This window comes from Sciurus carolinensis, chromosome 4 (genome assembly GCF_902686445.1).
Source record: "Sciurus carolinensis chromosome 4, mSciCar1.2, whole genome shotgun sequence".
Classification (NCBI taxonomy): domain Eukaryota; kingdom Metazoa; phylum Chordata; class Mammalia; order Rodentia; family Sciuridae; genus Sciurus; species Sciurus carolinensis.
The window spans coordinates 170,229,149-170,252,317 of NC_062216.1; the positions used below are offsets into that span (position 1 = coordinate 170,229,149).

Sequence of the window (23,169 nt, forward strand, 5' to 3'; positions counted from 1 at the left end):
TAGCCCCTGGAAGACTTTTAATTGATGTTTCAGTTTCATTACTTTGATATTGGTCTGTTTAGGTTTTCTATATCTTCCTTATTCAATTTTGGCAGCTTATAGGTATCTAGAACTTTGTCAGTGTCTTCCAGATTTTTCAGTTTATTGGAGTATACATTTTCAGAATAAATTCTGGTAATCCTTCTGGATTTCAGAAGGATCTGTTGTGATATCCCCTTTTTCATCTCTAATCTTACTGATTTGGCCTCACTCTTTCTTTGGTTAGTTTAGCTAAGGGTTTGTTAGTCTTATTTATCTTTTCAAAGAACCAACTCTTCTGTGTACTGATCTTGTGTATTGTTTTCTTATTCTCTCAATTTCATTGATTTCAGTTCTGACCTTAATTATTTCTTCTACTGGTTTTGGCGTTAGTTTGTTCTTCTTTTTCTAAGACCTTGAGATAGAGCATAGCTTATTTATTTGGGATCTATTTTTTTTTAATGTAGGCACTCAGTGCTATTAATTCTACTCTTAGAACTGCTTTCATACTGTCCCAGAGATTTTGACATGTTGTATTTCTGTTTTCATTTGTTTCTAAGAATTTCTCGATTTCTATTCTCATTTATTCTTTGATCCATTCTTTATTTAAGAGAGTCTTGTTCAGGGCTGGGATTGTGGATCAGTGGTGCAGTGCTTGACTAGCACATGTGAGACACTGGGTTGAATCTTTAGCACCATATTAAAAAAATAAGAAAATAAAAATTTTATATATATAAATATAAATACAAATATTTATATATTTATAAAGAGAGTCTTGTTCACTCTCCATGAGTTTATGTGGTTTCTCAGGCCAGTCAGAATTGCTGGGATTACAGTCATGCACCACCGTGCCCAACTCTTCTTTTCTTATATATATGTGCTATAAATTCCTCTCTAAGCACTGATTCCACTGCACCCCACAATTTTCGATAAGCTGTATTTTAATTTTCATTTACTTTGATCCAGTGGGGGAAAAAAAGGCATTCTTAATTTCTCTTTCACTGTTTCTAATTTCTAGCATTTTCATTTGATTCTGAGTTTCCATCTCCCTATGTGTTAGTTTTCTGTCATGTTATAATTTGGATCTAGAATGTCACCCAAAGGCTCATGTAGTAAAAGCCTTGGTCCCCAGCTGATGGCAGTATTGGGAGGTAATGGAAACTTTAGGAGGTGGGGCCTAGTTCATAGGAGGTCACTGGGGTATGTTCTTGAAGGGTATAACTTGTCCTTGCCCACCCCCTATTTTTCCTGACTGCCATGAGGTGAGAGCTGAGTTTCATGTTGTGCTCTCTGCTATGATATTCTGCCTTGCCAAAGGCCCAGAGCAATGGGGTCAAATGACTATGGATTGAAACCTCTGAAACTGTGAGCCAAAATAAATCTTTGCTCCTTTAAGCTAAAATTTTCAGGTATTTTGTCACAACAACAGAAAGTTAACATGTTACTGTAATATAATACCTGAGATTATTAACTTAAAAAGAGAAAAGGATTTTTTGGACTCACAGTTTTGGAGGTCCAGTCCATGATCAATTAGTACCACTGTTTTGGGCCTGTGGCAAGGCAGCACATCATCATGGGAGTACTTGGTGGAGCAAAACTGCACCGTATGACCAGGAAGCAGAGAGAAACAGGAAGAGATGAGGGTCCTATGGTCTCCTTCTGGCCACCCTGCAATGACCTAAGGACCTCCCACAGGCTCCTTCTCCTGAAGATCCACAATACCTTCTGATAGTGCTACCCTGGGAACCAAAGCTTTAACACATGGATCTTTGAGGGATATTCAGGTTCCAAACGATAGCACCCTACATATACTATACATCTGTTATTGAGTGTTATCTGCTTTTTCCTTTAGAGTTCTTGCTAGATTATTCATAATTATTTTAAGTTCCCAATATGATAGTTCCAAACTCTACATCACATCTAAGACTAGTTTTTACTCTTGTTTTGGGCTCATCAGGCTGTTGTTTCTTGCCTTTTACTGTGGCTTGTGGTTTTTTGTTGAAAAGTGGGACATGATATGTTGAGTTATAGTAACTAAGGTATTTAGGTTTTTAATGTGAGGTTTTTAAAATCAATCTGGCTGGAAGTTAAATGGTGTTTAATGCTTTGGTCATAGGTATCAAAGGCTTCAGTTTCTTCTAGTTTCCTTTCCAATCCCTCTTCACACCTTCTGCTGTCTTTGATTTTTCCCTAAGAACTCCTTCTTAAAGTGTGTGTCTTGCATTGATCTCAGTTTTAACCCATTGTTGTCAAACAGAAGTCCAGTTACTGGCTTCTCTGGGTAAGGTGCTCTCTTCTGCGATTCTCTGTATTCACTTTTCTCTCCTTGTTTTGGGCTGCTAAGTTACTTTATGGATGTAGGAAAAGTCATTGGTTTTCAGTGAGAATGGAAATTTTAGCTTCTAAGCTTGTAATATCTTCCACACTGGACATTTTAAATGGGAGATAACCCCACTCATGTTCGGTGACTTGTTAACTTAAGAGGCAGGTGTGAAAGGGAAGGATTTTTCACCACACACACTTCATTCAGGCATCAATCTATTTTATTTGGAGCTATCTGCTTTTTTTTTTTTTTTTTTTTTATTTATTTTTTTACGTTTACATAGGGTAATGATGTTTCTTTTTTTTCCCTTCCCCCCACCCCTCCCACCCTTTTCCCTTTATACAGTCCTTCTTTCCTTCATTCTTACCGCTCTCCTTAGCCTAACTCTAAACCTAACCCTAAACCTAATGCTAACCCCTCCCACCCCCATTATATGTCCTCATCCGCTTATCAGCGAGATCATTCGTCCTTTAGATTTTGAGATTGGCTTATCTCACTTAGCATGATATTCTCCAATTTCGACCATTTGCCTACAAATGCCATAATTTTATCATTCTTCATTGCAGAGTAATATTCCATTGTATAAATATGCCACAGTTTCTTTATCCATTCATCAACTGAAGGGCATCTAGGTTGGTTCCACAATCTGGCTATGGTGAATTGAGCAGCAATGAACATTGATGTGGCTGTATCTCTGTAGTATGCTGATTTTAAGTCCTTTGGGTATAGACCAAGGAGTGGGATAGCTGGGTCAAATGGTGTTTCCAGCTATCTGCTTTAACACTAAGTTCTTCACTGAAATTGTTGGTTGAGTAATTATTACAATACTCAAAGGATTTGTTTTAAAAATATTTTATAAGACCAAATGCGTTAGTTGAGAAAAGCTGAATTCACAATGAAGAATGAATGAAATGCTATTTATTTGCCATCTATTATATAGTATTATAAGCAGTTAGCTTAAATCTATGTATGAATTACATCAAAATAACTATAGTTGTCCATTTACCTTGGTCCATTTAAGTTACTTTGGGGAATGTAGCCCAAGGAAATGAAGCTCATGTTTATTGTAATAGTAATTGGAAAATTGGAAGCAACATGCTTTCTGTCAACAGGGAAATTAAGTAGCATCAATCCCGATAACAAATTATCATCCTGCTTTTAATGTATGAAATAAATTAATAATATAAAGAATTTTTGTAATATTAATGGAGGTAAAATTTATATATCAGTATGATCTTGATTGCATAAAAATATTCACCAAGATTCTATGAAGAAATACATCAAAATAGTATTTGTCTTTTATAACAAAATGATAGATGATTCTCTTCTTTATTCACTTTTTACTTCTATTTTCAAAATAAATTTTCCTTATTGAGCATGCAGTACCTTATTCATAATCAAAACAAACTTTATTAAGTGAAATATTATATCTGTGCACAACTATGAATAATGTACCAAACTAACTATAGGATTGTTTTCATGTTCTTTCCTTCTACAACAGGAAATGAAAAAGCCTTCAGCTGATATGGCTGAAGGAAAATGTTTTAGCATTAATCTAACTGAATTCTCTTCTTCTGTGTCAGTGTTTTTTGTTTTTGTTTTGATGTTCTTTCTTCATTTACTCTTTGTACCCTGAGTACTGAATTGTTTTTCCTTCTCTTTGTCATTCCCAGTTTGGGTCTATGGAACCCCCTCTATGGGATATGGAGCCCCCCCTGTGGGATATGGAGCACCCCCTACAGGATATGGAGCCCCCCCTGCAGGATATGGAGCTCCTCCTATGGCATATGGAGGCCTTCCTGTAGGATATGGAGCCCCTCCTATGGGATATGGAGCCCCGCCCCCGGGATATGGAGCCCCGCCTCCAGGATATGGAGCCCCGCCTCCAGGATATGGAGCCCCGCCTCCAGGATATGAAGCCCCACCTGCGAGAAGCTCAAGACCTGTAGCCCCCACTTCTAGATCCCCAGCTCCACCTACTGAATCTGGAGTTCAGAATCACCAATCTGTAACAGCACAGACTCCTGGACATGAAGCTTTTCCCTCTACTTCTCAGGCCTATTCTCCCAATTCTAAAATGTAAACCTTGACCATTTAGCAAGCAAAGCAGCACCCTAACACTGAAGTCAAAATAAGGGGGAGGACTCAGGTATACTGATCACAGGCCAGTACTCCTTGAAAGGACAATCTTAGGGTAAGGTTAAGCTTTATTTCCATGCCTAGATTTTAGATTTTTAAACTAGTTACTTAATTATTATTATTGCAGTACTGGGCATTGAACCAAGGACCTCATACATCTTGCACATGCTAGGCAAGTACTCTATCACTGAGCTAACTGTCTGCTTCCTGCAACTGACCTAGATTTTAGAAGCAGACTCATCTCTTGATTAGCTGGGCTAAAAGAGCATTACAGGGCTAATTTGCCAGTATTGCCAATAATTTGGTTGACTTTGAGCTGCATTTTTAACATTTTGAATGCGAGTTTGGAAAAGCTTCCTGCTTTTCTCCTCATCCCTATTCAAGAAATATTTGTTATGCTTTCTTTGCTAGGCATGATGTGCTAAGAATATCATGTTGAACACAGTTATTTTTCACAGCATTCTTTATGTTAGTGAAAGGATGGAATAACCTTAATTTCCAATAATGAGAGAGAATTTTATACTTTATGATATATTCACACAATGCAGTTTTATGCAGCTGTTGAAAATGATGTCTGAAGGTAGAGAAAGCAGCTTTTGGGAAAATCAAAAAGAAAATAAAGGAAAAGAGTGTCAAACTTGACTATGTCAAAATTTAAAACTTATGTATAACAAAAGTTAAAAGATAGGCAGCAGACTTGGAGAAAATCATTTCCAACATATATATTAATGAACAAATGATTTGTAGTCAGAATATATGAAGAACCACAAATCAACCCCAAAGGGAAAAATGTGGACAAAAGATATGAATTGCCAATTAATAAAGACCATAACATGACTGAAAAATATTTCCAAAGATGCTCAACTTGTCTAGTGTTAGCAAAATGCAACCTGAAATAAGAGACCATTTTTATCTCCAAAGATTTATAGATATTGAGTGACTCTGAACAGGAGGAGGACCAAAAAAATAACCATCTGTGACACTGCGTCAAACCGGACCCGCAGCCACCATGAACAGCAAAGGTCAGTATCCAACACAGCCCACCTACCCAGTGCAGCCTCCTGGGAATCTGGCATACCCTCAGACCTTACATCTTCCTCAGGCTCCACCTGGTTACTCAGAGCTCTCGCATCCCAGCTTTGTGCACCCAGAGGCTGCCACAGTGCCCACCGTGTCAGCTGCCTTTGCTGGCACCTCTCCGTATCTTCTCATGGCCCAGTCTGTGGCTGTTGGGCCTCTAGGTTCCACAATCCCTGTGGCTTATTATCCAGTTGGTCCCATCTATCCACTGGTTCAGCAGTGCTGGTGGAAGGCGGGTATGTTGCGGGTGCCAGATTTGGAGCTGGGGCTTCTGCTGGCAGCATTCCTCCTCCACCTGGATGCCCTCCCAGTGCTGCTCAGCTGGCAGTCATGCAGGGAGCCAATGTCCTCGTAACTTAGTAGAAGGGCAACTTCTTCATGGGTGGCTCAGACCGTGGCCACACCATCTGGTGAGGAACCAAGGCCGCCTCTGTGCCGAGAAAGACATCATATACCTCCTGCACTTCTCACAATGTAACCGCTTTAGTCATATTAACCTGAAGTTGCAGTTTACACACATGTTGTTGGGGAGTCTTTCTGGTGCCCAAACTTTCAGGCACTTTTCAAATATAAGAAACCATGTGATGATAGCAGTACCTCCCTAAAGCTTTTTAAGGTAGGGGAGGTACCTGTTCATAAAATGAATGTGGGTGAGAGAAACAACATGTATCCCATTTGTTTACAATTAAAAAAAAAATGAATGTGGGTGAAGCACATTCTTCCTTTAATTTCTCTGGAGTAATACACTACCACACTGGTCTTTGATTTTAGTAATAAAACATCAAATTAGGTTTGGAGGGAACTTTGATCTTCCTAAGAGTTGAAGTTGCCAAATTATTCTGATTGGTCTGTAATCTCCTTTAAGTTTTTGATTTATTTATAATTTAGAATATTTTTAAATGTCAATAGACCTTTATTTTATTCATTTATTTATATGCAGTGCTGAGAATTGAACCTAGTGCTTCACACATTCTAGGCAAGTGCTCGTCCACTGAGCCACAACCCCAGCCTCCTGATTTATATTTCTTGTTAAATAAGATGCATTAGTTGCCTGCCTCTTCCTTTCTTCCCTTTGCCCCACGGGCCATCTCCAACCCTAGTGTTCCATTGCTTCCGCCAATCTCCATGAAATCGGTGGTGTGGGATAGAAAGCCAGCCAGCTCGCTGTCTTCTCTCCTTGCACTTCTCCCCAGTTGCCATCTTTCAACTCATCTTTCATAAGGATCCTCTGAAATTTGTGCCCCAAGCACATTCTGCTTTGGCATCTCCTCAGGCAAACTAGAGGGTACCTTTTGGACCTCCTCATAGGTTGTCTCTGCACACATGAACCTAACCCAGTTTGCTTTGGTGCCAGAAAAACAGCTTTGTTTGAACAAAAAATACCAGTGCAAACTGTCCCATCAAAAAGTGTGTTTAAAATATGAGGGGCAAGGAGGAGGGTGCACTTTAAAGGCTTGACTTTAGAGCCAAATTAAGGGGAGTTTTCAGATCAAAAATTGGTTACTATTTTTGTCAGTGTCTGATTTCACCACTCCCTGGCTCCCAAGAATTCCTAAACTGGATTAATAGGGTCATATTGTGAACACCTCACTATAAAATGACTTGAGTCCAATGAAATCTCATTATGGTTAAGAATGTTTCAGGGATTCTTAATATTTTGATTTTTGTTTTCTGAAATTGGATTTTATTTTATAATTTCAGTTCATCTAAATTTTGTGTTCTGTACATGTGAATTTTGTACCACTGACTGTTATGGAAGTTCAGCATTGTATGTCTCTCTACACTGTGGTGCACTTAACTTGTGGATTTTTTACACTAAAAATGTAGAATAAAGACTTTTTGAAGATTTGAATATAAAGCGATGAAGTTTCGTAACAAAAAATGATTTATAGATGTTAAAATTCTTGGTATAGCAGTTTCACATGTTGTTGTCTACCCCTGAGATATACTTGCACATGTGCACAAAGGAGCATATGAGAAGATTTCTATGATGTTGTTTCGAACAGTATATAATAGAAATAATTTATATTCTGTTGAGATGAAATGCAAAAACTGATACACTCATAATATATATGCAAAATTTCTGACACTTATTGATAAATGAGAAAAGCAGGTTGTGGGAGTATATACTGCAGTGGTTTTCAACCCTATCAGACAGAACCTCTTTTATAACAAATGTTTATATTTGTAACAAATATTTATAACAAGTATTTCATAACATGTCCTTCATTTCAATGAAATTTGTAGACAGTTGCACATGATTCTATGCTATTTCAATCAAAACAATATGATACCATAAATGTGACATAAAAAGAAAATAGAGACCTGGGGTTGTGGCTCAGTGGTAGAGCATGTGGCTCAGTGGTAGAGCACTTGTCTCACATGTGAGAGGCACTAGGTTCAATTCTCAGCAGCACATATAAATAAATGAATAAAATAAAGGTCCATCAACAACTAAACAAAATTTTTTATTTTTAAAATAGAATTAGTTTATGGTAAAAATTTAAGTATTTTAATATATAAGTTCTCATATCTCACCACACTTGCAGACATAATGAAATAATCAAGTGCACATCCCCTTATATATCCACAGGTATAAACTCTAGAAATGCTGATTGATATGAAAACTAAAATCAAGTTTAGTTTTCCCTTGGTTTACTCAGTGGTTGGATTCCTGGAAAGGTTTACATATTAAAATCATGTAAAATAGGGGTAGGTGTAGGTTCTAGGCTTGAATGATTATGAACATGTGTTTCACCTATAGCAATGGCCAGAGCTCCATTTGAAAGTGATGAAGGGATGTAGAACAATTCTCTGTTATGCCCTCTGCCTTTCAGGATGTCAACAGTGACTTCCAAGTGCTATAACCAAAGAGGCCTCGGGCTTATTTCCTAACTGCCCTTGGGGGCAACATCATCCCTGTGCAGAACCACCATTCTAGGCTTCCAAAGTCTTCCCCCTTCAGATTGCCATTCTCCTAGTCTGACCAAGTTCCTAATTTCATTCATCATTCTTAATTTTATCTTGTAGGCTTATCAACTATGAGGCTTTAAAGATATTATACCAAGTGTTTTTTAGATGCAGAAGTATTTCAGGAGCTCTAAGTCCATAGTATTACTGGACTCAAAAGACATTTAAATCAATATTTTTTCTATGCATATTTCATATATAGTTGAAGATATGCTATATGTACATCTTTTCACCTGAAATTATTTTACATTGCATAGGTTAAGAATGCTTCAGAAATATTGCTAGTGGGTACATAATATTCTTTGACACAGTTGTACAATAATGTATTTTTTCAGCCTCTATTTTAAGATATTTGAGTTTTTATCAGGCTTTGCTGTTACAAACAACTTTGTTGTATATAGAGCCTTTTAAAATTTTTGAATGATTTCCTTAAAACAGGTTAGAGTCATTGATTCTCCATGTAAGAATTAGGAAACCAGATTCTTCTATGCTGTGAAGGACAACTTTTCCCAAGGAAGTCAGGTAAATATTAATGGATGTTATGTGAAGAGGGGATTACTGGGTCAAATCTATTTGAAAAAGTGAGGGAAACTGGTTTCTTCACAACTTCTCAGAATCTTGAATATACTAATGAATGCCATAAATCTATAAGAGGAAGAGATTTTCAAAATTATTTTTTCAGTTATTTAAACTTAGAAAATGTTATTTGCTAAGTAGTTTAGAAAAACTGCTAGTGAACAAAGTTTAGGGAGCACTTTCTGGGATGGTGAGTCGTCAGAGTTGGAATGGACTGCAGGGGTCTGGAGTTGCTAGACCTCACAGCCCTTTCCAACAAGGAAGAGAAGTTAAAGACCTTCCTCACATTCCAGAGAAAAGAACTTCATTTCCAGTCATAGCGAGCAGGAGACCTTGAAGACATGTGACCATGTGGAGTGTCTGATCCTGCCTCTGAAGGCGCTGTCCTGAGTCACGCGCTCAGCAGCGGAATGCCAGTAGCATGCAGGCTGTCACTTTGCCTGGGTAACTGGACTGAAGAGAAGTAAAAAGGGAAAACACAGCTATAACCTTTTTCTCAAAGCTCCAAACTGGGAATCCAGACCCTACTACATATTGAACAAGATCTGACTCTTTCTTCAAAGTTTTTGCAGGAAAAGGACAAGATTTTTTTTTTTTTTTTTTTTTTTTTTTGCGGTGCTGGGGATTGAACCCAGGGCCTGTGCTAGTGAGGCGAGCACTCTACTGACTGAGCTATCTCCCCAGCCCCAAGATATTTTTCTTATCAGTTTCTTCTTTTCTTGCTTACAAACCACTGTGCATGGGCAAAAGTGACGAGAGGAGAGATTGTTTGAACTAGAGCAGGGATAAGGTTCCCCTTTTTCAACTTTCCAGTGTTTGCTGGAATGTGATCGTGAGTTGGGAACAGGGTCAATGAGTGTGGCCTCTTCTGAATCGTTATAGTTCTCCAAATAACGATACTTTGCAAACATTTAGGGACTTGAAACCTAAAAAAACTCAACTTTTCTCTTCCTCCCTTCTTTCCAGTAGATTTGAGGTGAGGTCCAATTATTTAGAAATAATTAAGAAGGCCTGAGTCTCCTGAGGATGGGAGTCTATTGTGTTCTCTTCTGCAAAAGTGCCTGTTGACCTGACCCACCAAGCTGCCGCAATATAGAAAAGGCTGTGGCTGTTTGGGATCAAGAAGAACCATAGTTTGGTTCCACATGGTACTATGTGGCACACCTACTGCTAGCTCTCATTGTCTGGTACAATTATTCCTAAAAGTCTGTGTCAGATTCTTTCTATAAGAGGTACTTCCTATGAGAAGTGCTTTGTGTCCTGTTTTCAAAGGGATCATTCGTTCTATCTAGGACAAACCCAGTGAAAATTTAGCCAGCCTGCTGCAGTTCAGAAGTACTCATATTGGGTCCTTCCAGCACCCACTGATATTTTGGGTACTTTCCTTTTATGTTTGTGGATTCCCTCTTCCTCCTGTCTCTTCCCTAGCTGTGATACAGAAACTGCTCTATAATCTACTCTTTTTATTTTGTATTAGAAATACAGAGATGGAAAGAAGGCATTTTAGCCCTAATAGTGGGCCCCAAAAATGAACCCCCAAATACTCCTCTTTAGGGGTGAGTGCATGCTCACCAGCCTGCTAAACCAGACCTTTCCTGACTCAACAATGAGGGATGGGGAAAATGTACACTGGTGTGATTTTTTCAATCCATAGAAGAAATAGGTGCAAGAAAGAAATAGTTCCTTTCTTGTTTTCCTTAATTAATTCTGTTACCAGGACCCCTACCATCATCTGCCTAGTTGGTGGGCTCCTCACAAATTCCGAGATTATGCAAAGTTATCCAGACTTTATGTGGTGCCAAGTTGCTGAGAAAGTGCTGCCAGTCATCACACTACTTCTGAAAGAGCCACTGTCCTGTGCTGGCAGTCCCATCAAGTCTGAGAGTGTGACATTTTCCTTATCACCCCAGAATCTCCCGTGGGGCTTCAACCTAGGTGCCATGTTGCCCCCGAGAACTGTAGCAAAGGACCCCAATGCCTACTCCTTGAGAGACTCACAATTCCTTCCTCCAACTCCCAGATTTTCCTCTCCCAGCTAGGCTATCTGCATCCCCTCTACTTCTTGAGCATCAGTCCTAATCCTAATCTCAGGATTTGAGTTTCCACAAAAGTTAAAAGCCCTTTTCTTCACATTTGACTTGATTTTCTTTGCCTAGTGCCTGACTGCTTGCTTGAAAATCTTGTATTGGGAGGATTCAAGATGGCGGATTAGAGGAAAGATGCTTTCCTAGTTGCTCCATGCCTGGGTATTCAAGCAGCAGGAATACTGCTTCTCAGCCAGGTGGGTAAAAGAGGGATTCACTAAAATTCAATATTGGACAGTCAGAGTGTCTTAGAGACTCAGAAATTTGGGTACATTGAACAAAGAGGAGCTATGCTGGTGATGGCAGCGGCAGCTGTAGCAGAGCCGATTCAGCACAGAGGGAGGGAAAACACAGAAACAAATTTGATATGGAAAAACCTGAGATCAGAAAAGCAACCTGAACTTAGCTGATCCAGTTGCACTGTGCACTGGTGTTTGAAAAGTGCTTTGTGTTTCTCAACCTGCCATGGGGAGCTGAGGTGGAGCCATCTTGAGGGTGGGAGGCATCAGAGGTGACCATGCTGCTGCTGCTGTGGGAGCTGGAAGATCGTAGTCAACAAGGCTATACTGTCTCTTAGGCTCCTACTGTTCGGCCTAGGGTGTACTTAGCAGAACAGGAGTGAAACAGACACAAAGAAGACTGTACCCAGGGGGAGTCAAGTCAGAAAAGACAAGGGGAGCCCAACTCACTTCTCTCTTGAGTCTGGCAACTCTCATGACCAGCTGGAGCAGGTCAGGAATCTGAACAGGTGGTGTGAATACACTCGGGCTAAGCCTGGGAAGGCTGTATTTGTGGGCAGCAGAGGGGCTAGAGAATTGGCTTCCCAGCCGCATGAGTAGAATTCTTGGGAGGCTCCAGACTCCCATTTGAGATTGGCGACTGCTAGGCTCTGCGAGGGTGTTGATCGAATCTTTCCAGAGCAGACACCACCCAACAAAGCCCCTGAGGTCTGACCACACCTAAGCCCCACCTGCCAGAACTCCCCTCATAGAACTCCATAGCAGCTCCATCCTGGGAGTGCACTGATCTGGTCTGTGTGAACAAAAGTGCAACTGAGAGTACTTCCCATCCCATTCTACCTCATACTGGTGAGAAGGGAAACTGACAGTTGTTTCAATTTGCTTCCAACTGGCAGCTCAGCACAGAAAGAGGAAAAAAAATTCCACATCATTAGCAATTAGGGAACTAAGAATTAAAACGGCACTGAAGTTTCATCTTCCTCCAGTTAAAATGGCAATCATCAAGAATACAAGTAATAAAAAATGATGTAGAGGATGTGGAAAAATAGGAGCACTTTTACACTGTTGATGGCATTGTAAGTTAGTACAACTACTGAAAATCAGTATGGAGGCGCCTCAAAAGACTAGGCATGGAACTGTCACATGACCCAGCTATACAACTCCTTGGTATTTACCCTGAAGAATCAGTTATCTTGCCAGAGTGATAACATGATACCATGTTTATAGCAGCACAATTCACAATAGCCAAACAGTGGAATCAGCCTAGGTGTCCACAGATGAATGGATAAAGAGAATGTGGTATATATACACAATGGAGCTTTATTCAGCCCTAAAGAAAAATGAAATTATGTCATTTTCAGGAAATGGATGAAACTAGAGACCATCATGTTAAGAGAAATAAGTCAAACTTAGAAAGTCAAGGATATTATGTTTTCTCTCATATGCAGAAGCTAGAGAGGAAAAAGGAGAAGAAAGGTGTGATCTGATCTCATGAAAATCAAAGGGAGATCAGTAGAGGAAATGAACCAAAGGGATGGAAGTGGGGATGCAGAGGAATGTGCTGGAGAGTGATATTGGCCAACTTATTTTGTTATATTGTGTGCATGTGTGAATATGTAACAACAAATCTCATCATTATGTACCACCAAAAAAATGTGCACCAATAAAAATGTGAAAAAAGAAAAATCTTGTATGATTATGTGTAAAATACAGAGACCAAATACAAATTAATACTTTAAAAAATATTCTGCTGCACAGGTTACCTAGTTACCATATAGGAAGTGATATGTGTAGAATCTCTCCTGGCCTTTCCTTTGAGCAGCTTCTGGAGGCTAGAGATGGTGGCTCAGCCTCAGCCATGCACTGCTGGAGAAGAAAATCACTTTTGAAAGTTCCAAATTGGATCATGAAGAAGGGATTCTTTCTAAAGGAAAGGATCTATGGATGTGGGCAGTTTAATTGGTTTAGATATGTATTTAATAGCCAATTTTAAAACCTCACATCATTTTTAATAATTACACCTTATATGTACTAAAACAGGGTATTAGTTGAATTGGGTAGTAATAAGTAGCTATTAATATAGAACATGGTTGGTGAATTGCTTTATTTTTTAAAATTATTTTGTGCCAATTTAATTTTTTACATATAAAAATTACATTTTTAAGGCATATAATTCCATGCTTTGATATGCATTTGGAAATGACCATCACATTCCAGTTAATTAACATTATCACCTCTATATTAGTTACCACCTTTATATTCTTTGATCAGCATTACCCCATTCTTTCTCCCTCTAGCCCTTGACAGCCACCATCCTACTCTCTGCTCCATGAGCACATCTACTGACGATTCCTTAAATGAGTGAGATTATGCAGTATTTCTCTTTCTATGTCTTTCTGTTTCATTTAATATAATGTCTTCCAGCTCCATCTATGCAGTCACAAATAGCAGGATTTTCTTCTTTTTTAAAACTGAGTAATGTTCGTGTGTGTGTGTGTATTTATCCATTTATCAAACGACATTTAGATTGTTTCCATATCTTGGTTTTTGTGCAAGATGCTGCAATGGACATGGGGGAGGAAGCATTCTTTTCTGATCCTATTTTCAGTTCCTTTGGGGCACGTAACCCAGAAGTAAGATTGCTGAATCATACTATAGTTCTATTTTCAATATTTTTTGTGTGGTCCTAGGGATAGAACCAGGGGTGCTTCCTGACTGAGCTACATCACCAACCCTTTTTATTTTTCATTTTGAGACAGGGCCTTGTAAGTTGCTAAGGCTGGTCTCAAACTTTCGATCCTCCTGCCTCAGCCTCCTGAGTTGCTGGGATTACAGGCATATACCACAGTGCCCAGCCTGTTTTTAATTTTTTAAAATCCCCCTAATGTTTTCCATAATTGCCCTACTAATTCATACTTCTACCAACATTGTACGAGGTACCTTTTCTCTACATCCTTGACAATGCTTATTAGTGTCTATGATACTAAGTTGTGAAATCCTATTTCATTGCAGTTTTGATTTGCATTTACCTGATTAGAGATGTTGTGCACCTTTTCACATGCTTGTTGACATTCTGAATTTCTTCCTTTGAAAGTATCTATTTAGGTACTTTGCCAAATTTTGAATTCAGTTATTGTGTTTTTTGTATTGAGTTGTATTGTTACAGGGCTGGGGCATTGCGGAGATACCACCCCCACCCTCCACCACACACACACACCCTACAAACCCTGATTCTTGTGATTTCTTGTGTTGCTCAGAGTATTAGAAAGAATAGGAAAGGGAAAAGGGGCCACTCTTAAGGGAGAAGTGTGTCCTCTCAGGAGAGGGATGGAGCTCCTCTTCTGCCCTCTAGATTTATTGGGGTCCCTTGAAGTTTCCAGAGTTCCTCCCAGGTCCATCTCTTGATTTTTGATTGGCAGCAGAATGACATCGACTTTCAAGTCCCCATGGCCCATGCTGACCCTTTCTAATTGGAACCTGTTCTTACAAATTTTATGGTTAAGGAGAATTATCCTTACCTACCTGAGTTCCAGGATCTGGTCTGTGTAGGGGTCACAAAAATCCCCCCTTCAGGGTAACTGGTGTTCCTCTTCTTAAAATTTTGAGACCTGCATTTCTCCTGCAGATAACAGGTAGTTTGCTGGGGAATGTAATATGCCCTGTAGACTGAAGCCAGGCGGGACTTCAGGTAAATTGCTTTTTAAAAGTGAAAGCATGTGGGGGTCAACACAGGGGGCCCAATATACAGAACTATTCCCTATCGTCAGGGTCCCACCACTCATGTTGTCTGTCCCCTGTAAGTGCAAACTCCTTCTGTATTTTGGACATTAACCCCTTCTCAGATATATGTTTTGCAAACACTTTTCCCATTCCTATGTTACATTTTCATTTTTTACTATTTCCTTTGTTATGGAGAAACTTTTTAGTTAGATATAATCTCACATGATTTTAGTGAGTGTGACATCAGTCTCATGGTTTTAATTTGAACCTCCTTGATTACTAGTGAGCCTACACTTTGTGTAGATACTCTTTGGTCTTGCAGTCCTCCTTTGTGGATTGCCTGCCTGTGTCTCCTGCTGATTCTCTGTCTGGATTTTCACTCCAACATTCAGCAGGTGATTAATCTGACATCTCAGCTTCTTACTGACCCCCAAGAGCCCTCTCCTCTCCCTGCAGCATCTCCTCATTTGTGACCTTTCCCCAGATCCAGTGCTCATTGTCACTGGTGCCCCAGCTCCATTCTGGCTTCCCTCTGTTCTCCAGGCTCCAGCCTTATGAAATGGTAATCCTAAACAATCTAAGTATCTCTGATTGGAAGACTGGAGGACATTAAAAAGAATGCAGCAAGTGACAACATACTAATAGGAAATTGTCTCCAAAATAAAATAAATTTTAAAAGTAAGTGCAGTGATGCACACTTGTTATCAGAGCAGCTAGGGAGGCTGAGGCAGGAGGATTGCAAGTTCAAGGCCAGCTTGGGCAATTTAGTGAGACCCTGTCTCAAAATAAATAAATAAGAGGACTGGGGATGTGACTCAGTGGTAAAGAACCCCTGGGTTCAATTGAGAAGAAAAAGTAAGGCACAAGTCTCACCGCCATTTACTACACTGTCATTTTCACATATCCAGAGTGATGTGGCAGATCTCTGGAGGGATCCACAGGAAGCGGGAGCGGTGGTAGCCTCTGGGTTGGGGAGCCGTGCGAACAGGGGAAAGGATCAAAGGGAGACTTTGTGTTTTCACTGTAAACCCTTTTGAATATTTTGAATTTGTTCTATGTTCATGCAAAATCTGTTTTTAGAAATGAATGACTTAAAACATAAATTAATAGCTTGCCCGGCTCTACCTTACTTATAAATCATGCACTGGCTCCCCACAGCCTTCATGGTGAACCTAGATCTCAGGTTCACAAGGATCTCATTGTACTCCTTAGCATTCGGGGCTCATCTGCCCCTGCAGTGACTCCCTCAGCTGTGTGACCCAGCCGTGCTCGAGGATGAGCAGACGCTGCAGTGGGCACGGCCTTTGCTTCTGTGCCTTCCTCCCTGCTGCCTTCTGCTCATCCTTCAAAACATCACACAAGTTCTTCTTCCAAGAAGCCTTTTCTGAGCTCTGACTTGGGGTAATTGCCCGTCTGTTGAGCTTGTTTGTGTCCTTTCTATTTCTGGCAAAGTACTGTGCTGATCCTGTGGGTTAGTTTGTGTGTTCTCTCCCCCATAACCTCAGTTCCTGGAGAACAGAGCCTGTATCCCAGTGCGGGGATCTCAGGCTTGGCACAGAGTGGGTGTCTATTAAGTATTTGTTGAGTGAAAAAGAGTTACAAATTATATTTCATGCCAGGTCAGTGGTACACATCTACAGTCCCAGCAATTCGAGAGACTGACGCAGGAAGATGGTGAGTTCAAGGAGCCACCACCACTTAGGGAAACCCGATCAAGGAACGGAGGAAGGAAGGAAGGGAGGAGGGAAGGGAGGGGAGGAGCTGGGATGCAGCTCAGTGGTAGAGGGCCCCTGGGGTTCAATTCCCGGTACCAAAAAGCATGTAGTGTGTGTGATTCGTTGCACAATATGCGCTACTGACTCTGAAGGTCATAATTTGCCAAAGCAGTTTTGTCAGGCAGACAGTTAACAATTACAGATAAAAATTTCAGATTGTGAAGCTGTCTGCTGTGGCTGGTTGAGGTGAGCAGTATTGAAGGCTTGTTCCTGTTCTTACAAGTTTTATGGTTAAGGAGAATTATCCTTATCTACCTGAGTTCCAGGATCTGGTCAGTGTAGGGGGTCACAAAAGGCCCACCTTCAGGGTAACTCCCTCTCTCCATGTCACAACCATGGTTTTTGTGCCCCCCCCCCCAGCCAAACCCACTCTTGGCAAGAGTGCCCATGGAATTCATCTGGTATTTAAAGGCCTTTGAAAGTGATATTACCATAGTTGGGTGGGGGAAATGTGCTAACCCATCATCTCACTCAAGCCAGTGAGATGGGCACTGCAAAAACCTTCATTGTACAGCTATGAGTACTGAAGCTTGGGAACTGTAGGAAACCAAAGAAGCCACAACGACTATGTGGTGGAGGCAGGACATGAACCCACGTTGGCTCCAGAGCCTGGGCCCCAAACCTCTGACTGGAGAACCCACTCCAATCTCTTCCCATACTGCAGGCGAGGCAGTTTCCTGAGCAGGTATTGACCTGATCACCTCAGTGAGGTGTTGGAGAGTTCTGCTATGGATTTGATCCCTGGTGGTCAGAGAGCTGAGGAGCTGACTCTGTGGAATATGGTCAAGTAGGCCAAAGGTGGACTCGGGCTTCTCTGAGGACTAGAAGATTGGGTCTAAGCCTTTTGATACCGTGTAACTGAGGTGTGGGAGTTCTGAGAGCCGGAGGCCAGTTGCTCTGACTAAGCTCAGCAGTCACAGGAGTGAGAGATCCTGAGATCTAGCCATCACAGCCTCATGCCTCATCCCCTCATTGCAGCCCCAGACCTGAAGTCTTAGCGATGACCCCTTAGTAAGGGCCTTGCAACAGACGGAAGATGGAAGGGTCACAGAGGGGCAGCCATTGCACAGTTGGATGACCACTGGTAACTATCTGCTTGTGCCACGTACCCTGCCAGATGCTTCATGCACACAGTCCAGCAAGGCCGATGCTTGAATCCCAGTCTCATGGATGGTGACATTGGGGCTAAGATGAAAGCAAATGCCTAAGGCATGCAGCCAGCTAGTTACTGGCAGGGCAGACTGAACCTAGGTTCCCCTTTTCACACACTCAAAATACTTAATCATTGTCCCTTATGTGCCATTTCTGAGTGCTTAGCATATCAGTGGCCAGAACAGAAAGATCCCTGCCTCTTATGCTGTTTCCATTCGAGTAATACTAAGAGGCAAACAATAAATATGACAAAGAAGTTATATCTATAACTAGGAATATTATGTTCAAACCGGAGAAAAAACAAAGAAAAAGAAGGTTATAAAAGCTAGGAAAAAATAGAGCAAAGGAGATAGGGAACACTGGTGGAGCTGGGAGTGGATTGTAATAGGGTAGACCCTTGACAAGGTAGCGACTTGAAGGATAGAGGAGATAAGGGAGCTCGCGGGACATCTGGAAGAGCATTCTTGACAGGGGAAACAGCTCATCTTAATTCCCAGGCAAACCCAGTGCCTCATAATGTAGAAGGGTGTGTTTTCAAGAAGGAAAATACTTTAAAACAGGTTACAGACCAACCAGAGCAAAAGATCTGAACCAGTCCATATAAAATAGCTGGGCATAGATAGGGACCGATTTCTAAGTTCTCATCGGAAATCATGTCTCCTTTCTGGATATTCCCTCAGGATAAAAGAGAAGATACTGTCACCGCAGAGGCTTGGGTCACTGTTTTTACACCTCAGTTTAAGTCTGCTGCCTTGACCTTGGTTTCTCTGTTTCTGAGGAGATCTCTGATATGCATTAGAGAGAGGGACAGAGAGAGAGAGAGAGAGAGAGAGAGAGAGAGGGAGAGGGAGGGAGATCTTCTTGATGCTGATGTCTCTGAGTGTCATTGAAGGAGCACTTGTCTCTGAGTGGGGAAAGGTTGTACTCTGACTTGTCATGATCAGGAGGCCAGAATACATGGATGTGAGAGCTGGTGGGCTGACCACTTGTTTGTTGTGATGTCCAGTGTGGTGCCCTGGACTTCTAAGGGTCAGCACAGGTTAAGCACTGAGGCTGCTGTATGCCCGGAAACGTGCACTGAGGCAGCAGACCTACCCCCAGGCGCACACAGACTGCCCCGGAGGTCGACGGTTGGGTTACTGTTTTGCAAGCATCCACTCTAGCCCAGACGCCACCCACCCCAAAGTATAGGTAAGGGCTCCACCCTGCACGGGGCCCCTCTGGGGAGTTTCCAGACCTCCTTGTGTTGGCTGCTCTGATCCTCTTACTTTCCCTGGTCCTCATACCCCTTGGCATATGTAAATTTGAGAACTGATTTAGAAGTAAACCTCAGTTTTCTTCTTTCCTCTCTCTTTCTCCCTCCCTCCCTTCCTTCCTTTTTTTAAATTTTGATTTTTGTGATACAAGATATTAAGCCCAGGGGCACTTCACCTCTCAGCTTTGCTCCCAGCATCTTCTTATTAGTTTTGAGACAGGGTCTTGCTAAATTGCCCAAGCTGATCTCAAATTATGATCCTCCTACCCCAGTAGCTGGGATTACAGGCAAGTTCCACCAAGCCCAGCTTCCCTCAGTTTCTTTTAGGTACTGCATCACGTCTGTCTTTCAACATTAAACTATAAGGCACACTGCAAGACAACAGCTTGAACACTCAAAGCAAGCATTGGGATTAGATTCAAATCTGGCTGAGAATTTAAAACAAGTATGATTTGTATGCTAAGGGCTCTGAGGGAAAAAGTGGACAACATGTGAAACAGAAGGACAACATAGGCAGAGACATGGAAACTCAAGAAAGAATGGAAAGGAAATGATAGAAGTCAAAAATACTAACAAATGAATTCTTTTGGTAGGGGCTCATCAGTAAACTGGATGTGGTCAACGAGAGAATCAGTGAGTTTGGGCATATATCAATGGTAACCCCAAAAATATAAGGAGGAAAATGAATTTCAAATATGGAACAGAATATCTCATCAACTGTGAGACAGTTACAAAAGGAAGGCATAAGGGCTGTGGGTATAGCTCAGCAGATTGCTTACCTCTCATGTATGAAGCCCTAGGTTCCATCCCCAATACCAAACACACACACACACGCACACACATACAGAAGGTATAGCATATATGTAATGGGAATACCAGAAAGGAAAAAAATAGAAAGGAATACAAGAAATATTAGAAATAATAATGACTCGGAATTTTCTACAATTAATGACAGACATGAAGCTACAGATTCAGGGAGCTCAGAGAACACTGAACAGGATAGATTTCCTCCCACAATCATCTCTGCATATCATATTCAAACAACAGAAAAATCAAAAATCAAAAATATTGTAAAATCTTACCCATAGAAAAACAAGGACAAGTTTATTGGGCCAAATAGCCTCTGGGTCCACCCAGGGCAGGCTGTCCCTCCGATCCTGGGGTTAGGTTAGGGTGGCAGTTATAAAGAATATAAGTAACAATTAATGTTGGTGAGGATGTGGGGAGAAAGGTACTCTCATACATTGTTGGTGGGACTGAACATTGGTGTAAGCACTATGGAAAGCAGTATGGACATTTCTTAGAAAACTTGGAATGGAACCACCATTTGACCCTGTTATCCCACTCCTCAGTCTTTACCCAAAGGACTTACAGTGTACTAGCCACATCAACGTTTATACCAGCTCAACTCACAATAGCCAAACTATGGAAACAACCTAGGTATCCTTCAGCAGATGAATGGATAAAGAAAATGTGATATATATACACAATGGAATATTACTCAGCCATAAAAAGAAATGAAATTATGGCATTTTCGGGTAAATAGATGAAACTGGAGAATATCATGCTAAGTGAAATAAGTCAATCCCCCAAATCCAAAGGTCAAATGTTCTCTCTGATATGTGGATGCTAACCCAATAAAAGGAGGGTGGGGAGAGGAAGAATAGAAATCTACTGGATTAGACAAAGGGGAATGAAGGGGAGGGAGCAGGAAGGGGAATAGGAAGTACAGCAGAATTAATCGAACATAACTTTCCTAGCCTCGTATTTGAATATATAACCAGGGTAACTCTGCCTCATGTACAACCACAAGAATGGGATCCTAAATAGAATAAGTTGTACTCTACACATGTATAATTTGCCAAAATACATTCTACTGTCACGTATAGCTAAAAAGAACAAATTCAAAAAAAAAAAAGTAAGGACAATAGTTATATTTTTATTAGGAACCATACTAGTAAGAATATAGGGGATACATTGGTTAGCTTACTCCTTTCTGCCCGTGGACGCCGCTGAGAAAGCATCGTTAAAGTCTCTGTTCCTGCTGCCATCACGTCTAAATCAGAGTCCCCTAAAGAACCTGAACAACTGCGGAAGCTATTCATCGGAGGGCTGAGCTTTGAAACAACTGATGAGAGTCTGAGAAGCCATTTTGAGCAATGGGGAACACTCACGGACTGTGTGGTAATGAGAGACCCAAACACCAAGCGCTCCAGGGGCTTTTGGGTTTGTCCACTGTGGAGGAAGTGGATGCAGCCATAAATGCAAGACCTCACAAGGTGGATGGAAGAGTTGTGGAACCAAAGAGAGCTGTCTCAATCTCAAGAGAAGATTCTCAAAGACCAGGGGCCCACTTAACTGTGAAAAAGATCTTTGTTGGTGGCATTAAAAAAGACACTGAAGAACATCATCTACGAGATTATTTTGAACAGTATGGAAAAATCGAAGTTATTAAAATCATGACTGACAGAGGCAGCGGAAAGAAGAGGGGCTTTGCTTTTGTAACTTTTGACGACCATGACTCTGTGGATAAGATTGTCATTCAGAAATACCATCCTGTGAATGGCCACACCTGTGAAGTGAGGAAAGTCCTGTCAAAGCAAGAGATGGCTAGTGCTTCATCTAGTCAAAGAGGTCGAGGTGGTTCTGGAAACTTTGGTGGTGGTCGCGGAGGTGGTTTTGGTGGAAATGACAATTTTGGTCATGAAGGAAACTTCAGTGGTCGTGGTGGCTTTGGTGGCAGCCATGGTGGTGGTGGACATGGTGGCAGCGGGGATGGCTACAATGGATTTGGTAATGATGGAAGCAATTTTGGAGGTGGTGGAAGCTACAATGATTTGGCAATTACAACAATCAGTCATCAAATTGCGGACCCATGAAGGGTGGGAATTCTTGAGGCAGGAGCTTTGGACCTTACGGTGGTGGAGGCGAATACTTTGCCAAACCATGAAACCAAGGTGGCTATGGCGGTTCCAGCAGCAGCAGTAGCTATGGCAGTGGCAGAAGGTTTTAATATTGCCAGGAAACAAAGCTTAGCAGGAGAGGAGAGCCAGAGAAGGGACAGGGAAGCTACAGGTTACCACAGATCTGTGAACTCAGCCAAGCACAGTGGTGGCAGGGCCTGGCTGCTACAGATAAGACATGGTTTAGACAATACTCGTGTATGGGCAAAAAAACTCGAGGACTGTGTTTGTGACTAATTGTATAACAGGTTATTTTAGTTTCTGTTCTGTGAAAAGTGTAAAGCATTCCAACAAAGGGTTTTAATGTAGACTTTTTTTTTTTTGCACCCATGCTGTTGATTGCTAAATGTAATAGTCTGATCATGACACTGAATAAATGTGTCTTAAAAAAAAAAAAGAATATAGTAGAATGAGGGTTGGGGATGTAGCTCAGTGGTAGAGAGCATGCCAAACATGTGTGAAGCCCTGGATTCGATCCTTAGCACTGCAAATTAATAAAAACGACAATAATAATAATAAATAAAAGAATAAAGTAGTGCTTCTGTGTGTGTGTGTGTGTGTGTGTGCACGTATGTGTTCTGCTCAGTAATTGCCATTTCTGATCAGAGAGGTTCAGACAAAGAGCAGAAGGCCGTTGTTGCATCTCCCCGTCTTTATGCAAGCCTTTCCGCCTATGGCTGCAGTGATCTCCAGGGGGCTAAAGGGCCCACATTCTTCCCTCTTCACTTTTCTCATTTTTGCCTTTTTGGCACAAGACTAGACATTCAAAACAACTGAGCCTATGAGGAAAATTATAAAATAACCATGCATATTCAGGAGAGGTGTACCTCAGAAAAGATCTGAGAAGACCTTATGTTTATAATTCACCCTGATCC

At 41.1% G+C, this 23,169-nt stretch overlaps 2 protein-coding genes and 1 pseudogene across 2 annotated transcripts in view; all 3 read left to right on the forward strand.

The window, feature by feature from the left end:
* Wbp2nl (WBP2 N-terminal like) overlaps positions 1 to 5,427 on the forward strand; it is a 50,282-nt gene extending 44,855 nt beyond the window's left edge. The window contains exons 6-7 of the mRNA XM_047549821.1: positions 4,015 to 4,535; positions 5,402 to 5,427. Coding sequence (XP_047405777.1) covers positions 4,015 to 4,424 — 410 coding nt within the window. The 3' untranslated portion in view covers positions 4,425 to 4,535; positions 5,402 to 5,427. The remainder of the gene's footprint in view (positions 1 to 4,014; positions 4,536 to 5,401) is intronic.
* A 62-nt stretch (positions 5,428 to 5,489) lies between these two features.
* Positions 5,490 to 6,165, forward strand: LOC124983671 (DAZ-associated protein 2-like). The gene is made up of 2 exons (XM_047551121.1): positions 5,490 to 5,771; positions 5,842 to 6,165. Exons 1-2 carry the CDS (start codon positions 5,490 to 5,492, stop codon positions 6,163 to 6,165), a joined length of 606 nt encoding a protein of 201 aa, XP_047407077.1.
* A 15,338-nt stretch (positions 6,166 to 21,503) lies between these two features.
* LOC124983759 (heterogeneous nuclear ribonucleoprotein A1-like) lies at positions 21,504 to 22,344 on the forward strand (annotated as a pseudogene).
* The last annotated feature ends 825 nt before the right edge of the window (positions 22,345 to 23,169 follow it).

Bases quoted from the DNA above. Each gene is read 5' to 3' on its own strand.
- LOC124983671 (XM_047551121.1), top strand. From the start codon at position 5,490: ATGAACAGCAAAGGTCAGTATCCAACACAGCCCACCTACCCAGTGCAG. The intron at 5,772-5,841 runs GTTCAGCAGTGC...TTCTGCTGGCAG, and splicing joins TTGGTCCCATCTATCCACTG to CATTCCTCCTCCACCTGGAT.